At 38.5% G+C, this 13,202-nt stretch overlaps 1 protein-coding gene across 12 annotated transcripts in view; it reads right to left on the bottom strand.

The window, feature by feature from the left end:
• CFAP70 (cilia and flagella associated protein 70) overlaps positions 1-13,202 on the bottom strand; it is a 94,789-nt gene that overhangs the window by 59,451 nt on the left and 22,136 nt on the right. For 8 of the 12 annotated variants that reach the window (XM_041750847.1, XM_041750852.1, XM_041750850.1 and 5 more), the window contains 2 exons: positions 4,299-4,478; positions 1,017-1,199 (listed from right to left, as the gene is read on the bottom strand). In XM_041750847.1, the coding sequence (XP_041606781.1) occupies positions 1,017-1,199; positions 4,299-4,478 (363 nt within the window). The remainder of the gene's footprint in view (positions 1-1,016; positions 1,200-4,298; positions 4,479-13,202) is intronic. The other 4 variants (XM_041750851.1, XM_041750849.1, XM_041750854.1 and 1 more) reach the window with 4 other exon arrangements.

The raw sequence follows: 13,202 nt of genomic DNA, 5'->3' as shown, positions 1-13,202 counted from the left end.
ACATTTTCCCCTGCTTTCAATATCATGAAGCACTTTATATACTCCGTTAAAAAACAAACTTAAAAAATAAAAAATAAATAAAAAAAAAAGGGATCCCTGGGTGGTGCAGTGGTTTGGCGCCTGCCTTTGGCCCAGGGCGCGATCCTGGAGACCCAGGATCGAATCCCACTTCGGGCTCCCGGTGCATGGAGCCTGTTTCTCCCTCTGCCTATGTCTCTGCCCCTCTCTCTCTCTCTCTCTCTCTCTGTGTAACTATCATAAATAAATAAAAAAATTAAAAAAAATAAACAAATAAACACTTTATACCCTGAGATAAAACAAAAACCTGTCTTCCTGACAGGTTCCAGTTCTGAAAAATAACAAGATTTTGAATACTTTCTATGAATCTAGATTTCCTAAAGAAAAACAACTTTATTCTTGTCTTTTACTATGTTGACTCATGTGAGTCAGCCTTTCTGAAATGTTACTCTGTTGCACTCTTTACAAGGGAACTTCACTCTTCCAAATGTTTTTGCTTGTGAGTCTTCCTTTTTTCTTTTGAGTATATATATTTGCTTTTATGTACATGACCTATGACCATATAACTACCTACTCAAAAATAAATGAATCTGGGGTGCCTTTGTGGCTCAGTTGGTTAAGCATCTGCCTTCAGCTCAGATTATGACCCCAGAGTCCTGGGATCCAGCTTCAGGTAGGGCTCCCTGCTCAGGGGGGAGTCTGCTTGTCCCTCTCCCTCTGTAACTCCCCCCTTCCACCACTCATGCTCCTCTCCCTCAAATAAATATAATCTTAGAAAAAATTTTAAAAATGAATAAATTTAAAATAAAATAAAGAGCAAATTTGAATTTAATAAATTATTTTGTTTGTTGAACTTAAGAAGGCAGGAGATATTTTCATCAGAATCAGATAATTGTTTTAACAAGTAACAAATATATATAAATTTGAGGATTCAAAAAATGTTTGAGTATCTGTCTGTGTACTTAGTTTATCACAAAAAAACTGCACCATTCTCTCACCTCAGGACGGTTGAGTTCTCCGTCTTCTTCCTCATAGGGCCCACCAATGATAAAAGCATCAGGAATGTTATTAGCTCCTGGAGCCAGAATGTTGGCAATTGGCCATTTTTTGGGCCTGGGAACCGGTTCTCTTTCTCCTCCAAGCTTCAGAGTTCCATTCTTGAACAAAATAGAATAATCTTTCTACAGAATAAATTATCATACATCAGGAAATTTTTTATGACTTTCAAATGAACAAAAAGATTACTGAAGTATCTTTTCAGTGTAATGTTGGGTGTTGTCTAACAGACACTTCCATCTGTGATTATCTGACTCTACAGGGGAGCCTATGCTCTTCATTGTCTTTGTGTTATTTTAAAATTATTTAATTGATAAAAATAGATAATAATGAAAAGTATTCTTATCCATAGATATGCAAATATATTTTGTCTGGTGAAAATGTAATTGATTATTGCCCTGTGGCTGATGATGAGTTTAAAATTATTAGAAAATTCATTTCAACATTCCTGATTGCTTATATATGGGTTATTTCTTCAGATTCTCCTTTGAACCCTTTTTGGTTTTGGGAAAAATTAGAGAGGGTGACAAAACATGAGAGACTCCTAACTCTGGGAAATGAACAAGGGGTAGTGGAATGGGATGTAGGTGGGGGATGGGGTACCTGGGTGACAGGCACTGAGGGAGGCCTTGATGGGATTAGAACTGGATGTTACACTGTATGTTGGCAAATCGAACTCCAAAATACATATATATATATAGGTATTCATATATATATATATATATATATATATATATATATATATATATATATATATTTAAAAACAGGTTTTAAGGTATAAAAAGGTTTTAAAAACCTTTTTAGAAACAAATCTGACAAAGGGTTAACAACATAGGCACTTTCTTACTTATAACTTATTTAAAACATATTTGCAATAGAAAATTGATAAAGATATGAATATGCAAATTATAGAAAGGGAAATTAGATAATCCAACATTTAAAACATGCTATATATCCTTAATAACAATTAAAATGAACATAAAAACAATGAGATACCATTTTAAACCACTGATTGGCAAAATCAGTCTGAAAATATCAAGCATTGGGAATATTGTGAAGGGAATGGTATTCCTATACATAGTTGATTGAAGTATAAATTGGCATACTATGGAAAGCAATTTTGCAGTCACCAGTAAATTTAAAATTGTCATACCCTATAACTCAACAATTCTAGTTCTGTTGATTAAGCTTAAAAAACTTTTGTGAGGAGAGGCATTTCTGGAATGACAGAGAAAAGACCTCTGAAAATCTGTTCTTTCATAAAAACTAGAATGCTGGCAAAAATGATCAATATTAGGCATATCGAGACCATTCCGGAGAAAGGACAGTCTTTTCGATAAACAGTGCAGAAAACCAATTATCCACATGGAAAAAAAATCAAGTTGTACCCTTACCTTAAACCACATACAAAAATTAACTCAAAATGAACCAAAGGCCTAAATTTAAGAGCTAAAACTGTAAAACTATTAGAAGAAAACTCAGGGGGAAATCCTCATGACATCAAATTAAACAATGATTTCTTGGTTATGTCACTAAAGACACAGACAATAAAAGAAAAAATAAATGCATTCATTTGGGGAATATAAAAAATAGTGAAAGGGAATAAAGGGGAAAGGAGAAAAAATGAGTGGGAAATATCAGAAAGGGAGACAGAACACGAGAGACTCCTAACTCTGGGAAACAAACTAGGGGTGGTGGAAGGGGAGGGGGGGGTGGGTGGGGGTGACTGTATGACGGGCACTGAGGGGGGCACTTGATGGGATGAGCACTGGGTGTTATGATATATGTTGGCAAATTGAACTCCAATAAAAAAAAAAGAAATAACAAACACACACACAAAAAAGAAAAAAATAGATAAATTGGACTTCATTTTAAGATTTTATTTATTTATTCATGAAAGACCGAGAGAGAGAGAGGCAAAGACACAGGCAGAGGGAGAATCAGGCTCCATGCAGGGAGCCTGATGCAGGACTTGATCCTGGGACTGCAGGATCATGCCCTGAGCCAGGGGCAGGTGCTCAACCGCTGAGCCACTCGGTGTCCCAGGGCTTCATTAAAATTTAAAAATTTTGTGCAGCAAAACATACAAACAACAAAGTTAAAAATGGGAGAAAATATTTGTAAATTACATATCTGATAAGGGAACCATAGCTAGAATATATAAAGTACTCTTAAAACTCAACAACAAAAAACAACCTGATTCAAAAATGGGCAAAGAATTTGAATAAACATTTCCCCAAAGAAAATATACACATGGCAATATAAGGATGAGAAAGGATGCTCAACATTATTAGTTATTAGTGAAATGCAAATCTAAAACACAAGGAGATGCCACTTCACACCTAGTAGAATGGGTATTATCACAAAATAAAAAACAGGAAATAATATATGTGGATGAGGATATGGAGAAATTGGAACCCTTTATACTGCTAGTGGGAATGTAAATGGTGAAGAGGAATTGGAGGGTTCCATACTGAAATGTAGATGGCAATAAAACAGATGACAGTATTAGCTAATTATACCCTTTTAGCAAGCAATTTGGAAATCTCTATCAAGAGCCTCAAAAAATCCAGACATAATCATTCCATAGAAATTTTGACTAAGGGGGTGCTTGGGTGGCTTAGCTGGTTGAGTGTCTGACTCTTGATTTCTGCACAGGTCATGATCTCAGGGTCATGGGATCCTGATTGCATGTCAGGCTCTGCAATCAGCAGGGAGTCTGCTTGAAATTCCTTCTCCATCTCCCTCTTCCCTTCCCTGCTGCACACCTGTGCTCTCTCTACCTTTCTCTCTCTCCAAAATAAATAAATCTTTTTTAAAAAAGAAATTTGGACTAAGAAAATAACCCAAAACAAAAAAAAAAAAAAAAAAAAAAGAAAATAACCCAAAATTAATAAAGTTTTATATAAATAAGCACATTGTACAAAACTTACAAAATACATGCATAAATGCAATGTATTTAAATACATTAAAATGATCAATTTAAAAATGTTTTACATATTTTCCATCATAAATATGTATTTATTGACATAAATTATATGTAATGCATACTATTATATACATGTAAATTATACATATCTACATATAAAACAGAAGTAAACTTTATTTTTTTAAGCCTAAAAAAAAGTCTCAACCATTAATAGAGCTTGCTTTGAATGCAGGTGAGGAAGAGATGACCATATGAGTGTTTAAATCTATATAAATATTTGGCTGTAGGGCTTTACCTCTCCAACTGACGGAACTTGTAGACCAACCATGTAGTTCTGCAGAGGCCCTACTGGAATGAAAGACTCAGGCACAGAGTAGGCAGCCTCCAATGTGACTTTCAGTAGATTGCCTCCTAAAATCTGTGCTGTGGTCAATAATGGTTCTGCCACAAATACTTTAACTTCAAGACTGCACTGCTGGAAAAGAATAAAATTATGCAGCATTTTGAAAATGCCAGAGGCTTTCCTAACCCATTCCTTTCTTTCATTATCTTATTTGAATCTCATATCACTGTTCAAGGTAAGAAGGTCAGGTTTAATTATTTCTATATAGAGGTTTCAAATAACTTTCTCTAGGTCCTGGGCAGCCAGGTGGCTCAGCAGTTTAGTGCCTGATCAGCCCAGGGCATGATCCCGGAGTACCGGATCGAGTCCCACGTCGGGCTCCCTGCGTGGAGCCTGCTTCTCCCTCTATCTGTGTCTACCTCTCTTTCTGTGTTTCTCATGAGTAAATAAATAAAATCTTAAAAAAAAAAAAAAACTTTCTCTAGGTCCCATGAATTAGAACTATAGCCGAGATGAGAATCTTATTCCTAAATTAGAGGCCTTTCCCCTCTACCATACTGATGTCAGTATATATCAGGAATATACTGATATATATTCCTCTCATATATGTATACAAATACATATATGAGAGGAATTGGAAGGTTCTATCCTGAAATGTTAATAATAGTTTCACATGAGTGACATTGGGTTGCTTTATTTGCTAGTTTATATTCTGTGACTACTTTTATTTTATTTTATTTTTAAGATTTTATTTATTTTTCATGATAGTCACACAGAGAGAGACAAAGAGGCAGAGACACAGGCAGAGGGAGAAGCAGGCTCCATGTAGGGAGCCCGATGTGGGACTCGATCCCGGGTCTCCAGGATCGTGCCCCAGGCCAAAGGCAGGCGCCAAACCACTGCGCCACCCAGGGATCCCTGTGACTACTTTTATAACTTAAGTGTAGTAGTTTTTTTTTTTAATTTTATGGTTTTTTTTCACATAGAGTATACTCTATGTAGAAAACCCAGAAGACTCCAACAAAAACTGTTAGAGCTGATACAGGAATTCAGCAAACTCACAGAATATAAAATCAATGCACAGAAGTTTGCTGCATTTAAATGCACCAATAATGAAGCAGAAGAAAGAGAAATCAAGAAATCAATCCCATTTGCAATTGCACTAAAAACTATAAGATACCAGGTATCTATATAACTTTTACCAGAGGTAAAAGATCTGTACTCTGAAAAGTATAGAACACTTATGAAAGAAATTGAGGAAGACATAGAAAATGGAAAAACATTCCATGCTCATGGATTAGAAGAACAAATACTGTTAAAATGTCTATACAACCCAAAGCAATTGACACATTCAATGCAATCCCCACCAAAATAACACCAACATTTTTCACAGAGCTGGAAAAAATAATTCTAAGATTTGTATGGAAACAGAAAGGACTCCAAATACCCAAGGTAATGTTGAAAAAAGAAAACCAAAGTTGGATGCCTCACAATTCTGGACTTCAAGCTGTAATCATCAAAACAGTATGGTACTGGCACAAAAATAGACACATATATGAATGGAACAGAATAGAGAACCCAGAAATGGACCCTCAGCTATATGGTCAAATCATCTTCGACAAAGCAGGAAAGAATATACAATGGAAAAAGGACTTTTCAACAAATGAAGTTGGGAATATTGGACAGCCACATGTATAAGTATGAAACTGAACCACTTTCCTATACCATACACAAAAATAAGTTCAAAATGGATGAAAGATCTAAATATGAGACAAGAATCCCTCAAAATCCTAGAGTAGAACATAGGCGGCAACATCTTTGACCTTGGCCACAGCAACTTCTTAGTAGATATGTCTCCAAAACCAAGGGAAGCAAAAATGAACTATTAGAACTTCATCAAGATAAAGGGCTTCTGCACAACAAAGGAAACAATCAGCAAAACGAAAGGCAAGAGCACTTCTGGGCATCCATCAGACTCAGTGGGGAGAAAGAGAAATCCAGTTAAAATTAGAGTTGGAGGTTTAACCACACATCAGTTCTGATCAGATTATTCCTTAAAGGGGATGCACCATTGTCAAGACCAGAGCCCAGGGCCTGAGGGAGGGGACCAGCAGCGCCCAAGGAGCAAGGCAGCTGCACTTGGACTGGGGATGGCCATTCTGCACTGAACAAAATGACTAGAAGGAAGAATTCACCACAAAAGAAAGAATCAGAAGTAATACTCTCTGCCACAGATCTGCTAGATATGGATTTAAGTACCATGTCAGATCCAATTCAGAAGGACAATAATAAAATTACTGGTGGCTCTAGAAAAAAGCATAAAAGACTCCAGATTCTCTTACTGCAGAATTGAGATCTAATCAGGCTGAAATTAAAAATAACTGAGATGCAGTCTAAACTGGATGCTCTAACTACTAGGATTAATGATATGGAAATGAGAGTGAGTGACATAAAAAACAAGTTGACGGAAAGAAAGGAAGCTGAAATAAAAAGAGAAAAACAATTAAGAACCGATGAGGAAAGCTTTTGGGAAATAAATGATAGCATGAGAAGGAATAATATGCATCTTATTGGGATTCCAGAAGAGATAGAGAGGGAGAGGGGACCACAAAGTATATGTGAACAAATCATAGCTGAGAACTTCCCTAATTTGGGGAAGGAAACAGGCATTCATATCCAAGTGATAGAGAGGACCCCCACCCAAAAAAAACCCAACAAAACCCAATCAACATCCTGACATATGATAGTGAAGCTTGCAAAGTTCAAAGATAAAGTTCTAGGGGGGAGGGCAAGATGGCAGAGGAGTAGGTGCCTCACCTCACCCGGCCCTACCAACTTACCTAGATTACTTGCAAATCATGATGAAAACCTATGAATTCGACCTGAGATTTAAAGAGAGAACAGCTGGAACGCTACAGAAAGAAGGGTTTTTTGCTTCTAACAAGGTAGGAAGGTGGGAAAAAATAAAAAAGAATCAAGTTGGGGTGGGGCCCCACGAGGAGCCAGGCTAAGGCCAGGCAGCAAGAGCCTCTGGACAGGAAAGCCCAGCCCTGGAGAAGCAGGAACTTTTAAAAAATCCACGCTGGATTCTTCCTGGAGGGAAAGGCACTTAGGAGGGAAATTGAGCAGAACCACAGAAGGGGCTGTGGAGCCTCCAGTCTCCCGGAGTCACTAACAGAGGAAGTGCACCCCAAGGGAGAGCGTGGCACAGACCACGGGCTGAGCTCTGTAAAGGGCTGGAGCCTGCGCCCGGTGGGGCCTCAGGAGAAGCTCAGGCAGCGGCTGATGGAGGGGGCTGCGCCCTGCTGCCTTGGGGATCTGCGGCCTGGGAGCGCAATTCCAGCAGCACAGGCCCCGGATCCCAGGGCGTGGGGGGACACAGCCCAGGATTCTGTGGTCCCCCCAGGACAGGCGGAGGCGGGGAGGGCACAGGACAGTGAGGACTCTCCTGCTGCCAGGCACTCCCAAGCTGTGCAGGTCAGCGCCCCCACCACCCCTGGAGCACCTAGGCCCAGGCGGACTGGGAGCTGCGGTATTTACTGTGGGAGCTGACTCCAGAGCTGGAGACCTGGCCGCCGACAGTGGTGTTGTTCCTCCTGGTGTCACCCTGTGCCTGGGACGGGTAGGGCCGCCAGGGAACAGAGGCCTCAGGGGGTCAACAGCTCCCCCTGAGCCTGCACCCGGCGGGGGGCAGGGCAGCTCCCCCAGCTGCACACACCTGAGAGCACATCAGCCCCTCCCCGAGACCAACTGGAAGGATGGGGTGAACAAGTTCTTGACCTAGCAGCGCTGGAAAGCTCCAGGGGAAGTTGAGGGATTTACAGTATATAGAACCAGAGGGTACCACTCCTTTTTTTTTTTTTTCCTTCTTTTTTCCAGTACAACTCATTTTTATATCAGACTGTAAATTTCCTGGGGTGACTGGGTGACATGCACTGAGGGGGGGCACTTGACAGGATGAGCATTGGGTGTTATGCTACATGTTGGCAAATCAAACTCCAATAAAAAAAATACCAAAAAAAAAAAAAAGACTGTAAATTTCCAATATTTTTTTCTTTTCCCACCTTACCTAAATGTTTTACCACCTCTTTATTTTTAAGATTCTTCCTTTTTGACTTTCATATTTCTACAATTACAGGTCCTAGATATATTTTCCACTTCTAGATTCTCTTCAACATACTCAACTTAATTTTGGGAGATATACAAGATATGTTTTGTTTTGTTTTGTGTTTTTTGTTTTATCTGCCTCATTTTGTTCTACAATGGCAGAAGTTAGTACCTTCTAAAACATTACCATCATACACCCAGAACCAAGTGGTATACTGTGCTGGTTCATTCTGTGAGATTCCTCATTCCCATTCTGTCCCCCCTCTTTTATCTCATTTATGTTTTGGTGGTCAATGTTGGGGCCCTCTATAAGTATTTCTGGTTTATATAAATTTGGGACTGAGCATCCTCTAACATACAGAACTTAATATACTCAGAAATAAGAGGATCACCCTCTAGAACCCCTCAGGGAAACTACATTCTCCCTCCACTACAACATTGTCACCACCACCATCTCCCAGTCCCCCCTTTTTTTCTTCTCCTTTTTTTTCTTTTTCTTTTCTTTTCTTTTTTTTTTTTTTTTTTTTTTTTTGTCTCTTCTTTAGGATTTCTGGCCTTTTATTTTTTACTACTTTGTTTTAAAATATGTTTTTCACTTTAGTGGTCCTCTTGTTTTATTTCATTCTGATCTTTGTTTTCAATTTCTGGTCTCTGACCTTGGCAGAATCATCTAGGGTGAAATTTACTTAGGGCATGGTTGATATTCTTGACTCAGCCCGCTCATACAGCCACTCTGCACTGAGCAAAATGACTAGAAAGAATGCACCACAAAAGAAGAATCAGAGACAGTACTCTCTGCCACAGAGTTATAGAATTTTATAGAATTTGATGTCAGAAAGCCAATTCAGAAGCACAATTATAAAGCTACTGGTGGCTCTGGAAAAAAGCATAAAGGAATCAAGAGACTTCATGATGGCAGAACTTAGATCTAATCAGGCCAAAATTAAAAATCAATTAAATGAGGGGATCCCTGGGTGGCTCAGGAGTTTTGCGCCTGCTTTTGGCCCAGGGTGTCATCCTGGAGTCCCGGGATCGAGTCCCATGTCAGGCTCCCAGCATGGAGCCTGCTTCTCCCTCTGCCTGTGTCTCTGCCTCTCTCTCTCTATGCCTATCATAAATAAATAAATCTTTAAAAAAATATATCTTCCTTTAAAAAAAAAAGTCAATTAAATGAGATGCAATCCAAACTGGAGGTCCTAACAACAAGGGTTAATGAGGTAGAAGAAAGAGTGAGTGACATAGGAGACAAGTTGATGGCAAGGAAGGAAGCTGAGGAAAAAAGAGAAAAACAAAAGACCATGAGGAAAGGTTATGGGAAATAAATGGCAGCTTCAGAAGGAAAAATCTATGTAATTGGAGTTCTAGAGCGTACCAAAAGGGACAGAGGACCAGAAGGCATATTTGAACAAATCATAGCTGAGCATTTCCCTAACTTGGGGAGGGAAACAGGCATTCATATCCAGGAGATACAGAGATCCCCACCTAAAATCAATAAAAACTGTTCAACACCTCGACATTTAATAGTGAAACTTGCAAATTCCAAAGATAAAGAGAAAATTCTTAAAGCAGCAAGAGACAAGAGATTCCCTAACTTATATGAGAAGAAATATTAGATTAACAGCAGACCTCTCCACAGAGACCTGGCAAGGCAGAAAGGGCTGGCAGGATATATATAGGGTACTAAATGAGAAAAATATGCAGCCAAGAATACTCTATCCAGCAAGGCTCTCATTCAGAATAGAAGGAGAAATAAAAAGCTTCCAAGATGCGCAGAAACTGAAAGAATATGTGACCACCAAACCAGCTCTGCAAGAAATATTAAGGGAGACTCTAAAAGAAAGAGGAAGCCTGAAGAAATAATCCACAAAAACAGGGACTGAATAGGTATCATAATGACACTAAATTCGTATCTTTCAATAGTAACTCTGAACATGAATGGGCTAAATGACCCCACCAATGATGCAGGGTTTCAGACTGGATAAAAAAGCAAGACCCATCTATTTGTTGTCTACAAGAGACTCATTTTAGACCTAAGAACACCTACAGCCTGAAAATGAAAGGTTGGAGAACCATTTACCATTCAAATGGTCCTCGAAAGCTGGGGTAGCAATCCTCATATCAGATAAATTAAAGTTTATACCAAAGACTGTAGTAAGAGATGAAGAGGGATACTATATCATACTTAAAGAATCTATCTAACAAGAGGACCTAACAATCATAAACATTTATGCTTCTAATGTGGGAGCTGCCAAGTATATCAATCAATCAATAACCAAAGTAAAGACATACTTAGATAATAATACACTAATACTGGGAGACTTCAACAGGGCACTTTCTGCAAATGACACATCTTCTAAGCACAACATCTCCAAAGAAACAAGAGCTTTAAATGATACACAGGACCAGATGGATTTCACAGATATTTACAGAACTTTACATCCGAACACAACTGAATACACATTCTTCTCAAGTGCACATGGAACTTTCTCCAGAATAGACCACATACTGGGTCACAAATCAGGTCTCAACCAATACCAAAAGACTGGGTTTGTCCCCTGCATATTTTCAGACCATAATGCTTTGAAACTTGAACTCAATCACAAGAAGAAATTTGGAAGAAACTCAAAAACATGGTGGTTAAAGAGCATCCTGCTAAAAGATTAAAGGGTCAACCAGGAAATTAAAGAAGAATTAAAAAGATTCATGGAAACTAATGAAAATGAAGATACAAGTGTTCAAAATCTTTGGGATACAGCAAAAGCAGTCCTAAGAGGGAAATGCATCACAATACAAGCATCCCTCAAAAAATTGGAAAAACCTCAAATACACAAGCTAATCTTGCACCTAAAGAAACTGGAGAAAGAACAGCAAGTAAAACCTACACCAAGCCGAAGAAGAGAGTTAATAAAGATTCATGCAGAACTCAATGAAATTGAGACCAGAAGAACTGTAGAACAGATCAACAAAACCAGGAGTTGGTTCTTTGAAAGAATTAATAAAATAGATAAACCATTAGCCAGTCTTATCAAAAACAAAAGAGAAAAGACTCAAATTAATAAAATCATGAATGAAAAAGGAGAGATCACAACCAATACCAAGGAAATACAAATGATTTTAAAAACATATTATGAGCAGCTATACACCAATAAATTAGGCAATCTAAAATAAATGGACACATTTCTGGAAAACCACAAACTATCAAAACCGGAACAAAAAAAAAAAAAAAAAAACCGGAAGAAATAGAAAGCCTGAACAGACCGATAACCAGGGAGGAAATTGAAGCAGTCATCAAAAACCTTCCAAGACACAAAAGTCCAGGGCCAGATGGCTTCCCAGGGGAATTCTATCAAACGTTTAAAGAAGAAACAATACCTATTCTACTAAAGGTGTTCTGAAAGATAGAAAGGGACAGAACACTTCCAAACTTGTTTTATGAGGCCCGCATCACCTTAATTCCAAAACCAGACAAAGACCCCACCAAAAAGGAGAATTATAGACCAAGATCCCTGATGAACACAGATGCAAAAGTTCTCAACAAGATACTAGCCAATAGGATCCAACAATACATTAAGATCATTCACCATGACCAAGTGGGATTTATCCCCAGAATGCAAGGCTGGTTCAACACTTGTAAAGCAATCAAAGTGATAGATCATATTAACAAGAGAAAAAACAAGAACCATATGATCCTCTCAATAGATGCAGAGAAAGCATTTGACAAAATACAACATCCATTCCTGATCAAAACTCTTCAGAGTGTAGGGTTACAGGGAACATTCCCCAGCATCTTAAAAGCCATCTATGAAAAGTCCACAGTAAATATCATTCTCAATGGGGAAACACCGGGAGCCTTTCCCCTAAGATCAGGAACATGACAGGGATGTCCATTCTCACCACTGCTATTCAACATAGCACTAGAAGTCCTAGCCTCAGCAATAAGACAACAAAGAGAAATAAAAGGCATTCAAATTGGTAAAGAAGTCAAACTCTCCCTCTTTACAAATGACATGATACTGTATGTAGAAAACCCAAAAGACTCCACCCCAAGATTGCTAGAACTCATATAGCAATTTGGCAGTGTGGCAGGATACAAAATCAATGCCCAGAAATCAGAGGCATTTCTATACACTAACAATGAAACTGAATAAAAAATTAAGTAATCAATCCCATTTACAATTGCACCCAAAAGCATAAGATACCTAGGAATAAACCTAACCAAAGAGGTAAGGATCTATACCCTAAAAACTACAGAACACTCTGAAAGAAATTAAGGAAGACACAAAGAGATGGAAAAACATTCTATGCCCTCCTGCACTGTTGGTGAGAATGTGAACTGGTGCAGCCACTCTGGAAAACTGTGTTCCTCAAAGAGTTAAAAATAGATCTGCCCTACGACCCAGTAATTGCACTGCTGGGGATTTACCCCAAAGATACAGATGCAATGAAACGCTGGGACACCTGCATCCCGATGTTTATAGCAGCAATGTCCACAATAGCTAAACTGTGGAAGGAGCCTTGGTGTCCATCGAAAAAGGAATGGATAAAGAAGATGTGGTTTATGTATACAATGGAATATTACTCAGCCATTAGAAATGACAAATACCCATCATTCACTTCAACGTGGATGGAACTGAAGGGTATTATGCTGAGTGAAATAAGTCAGTCAGAGGACAAACATAATATGGTCTCATTCATTTGGGGAATATAAAAAATAATGACAGGGAATAAAGGGGAAAGGAGAAAAAAATG

The sequence above is a fragment of the Vulpes lagopus genome, chromosome 3 (assembly GCF_018345385.1).
Source record: "Vulpes lagopus strain Blue_001 chromosome 3, ASM1834538v1, whole genome shotgun sequence".
Taxonomy (NCBI): domain Eukaryota; kingdom Metazoa; phylum Chordata; class Mammalia; order Carnivora; family Canidae; genus Vulpes; species Vulpes lagopus.
The sequence above is the reverse complement of the archived record's forward strand: the minus strand, read 5'-3'. Positions and strand labels throughout refer to the sequence as shown.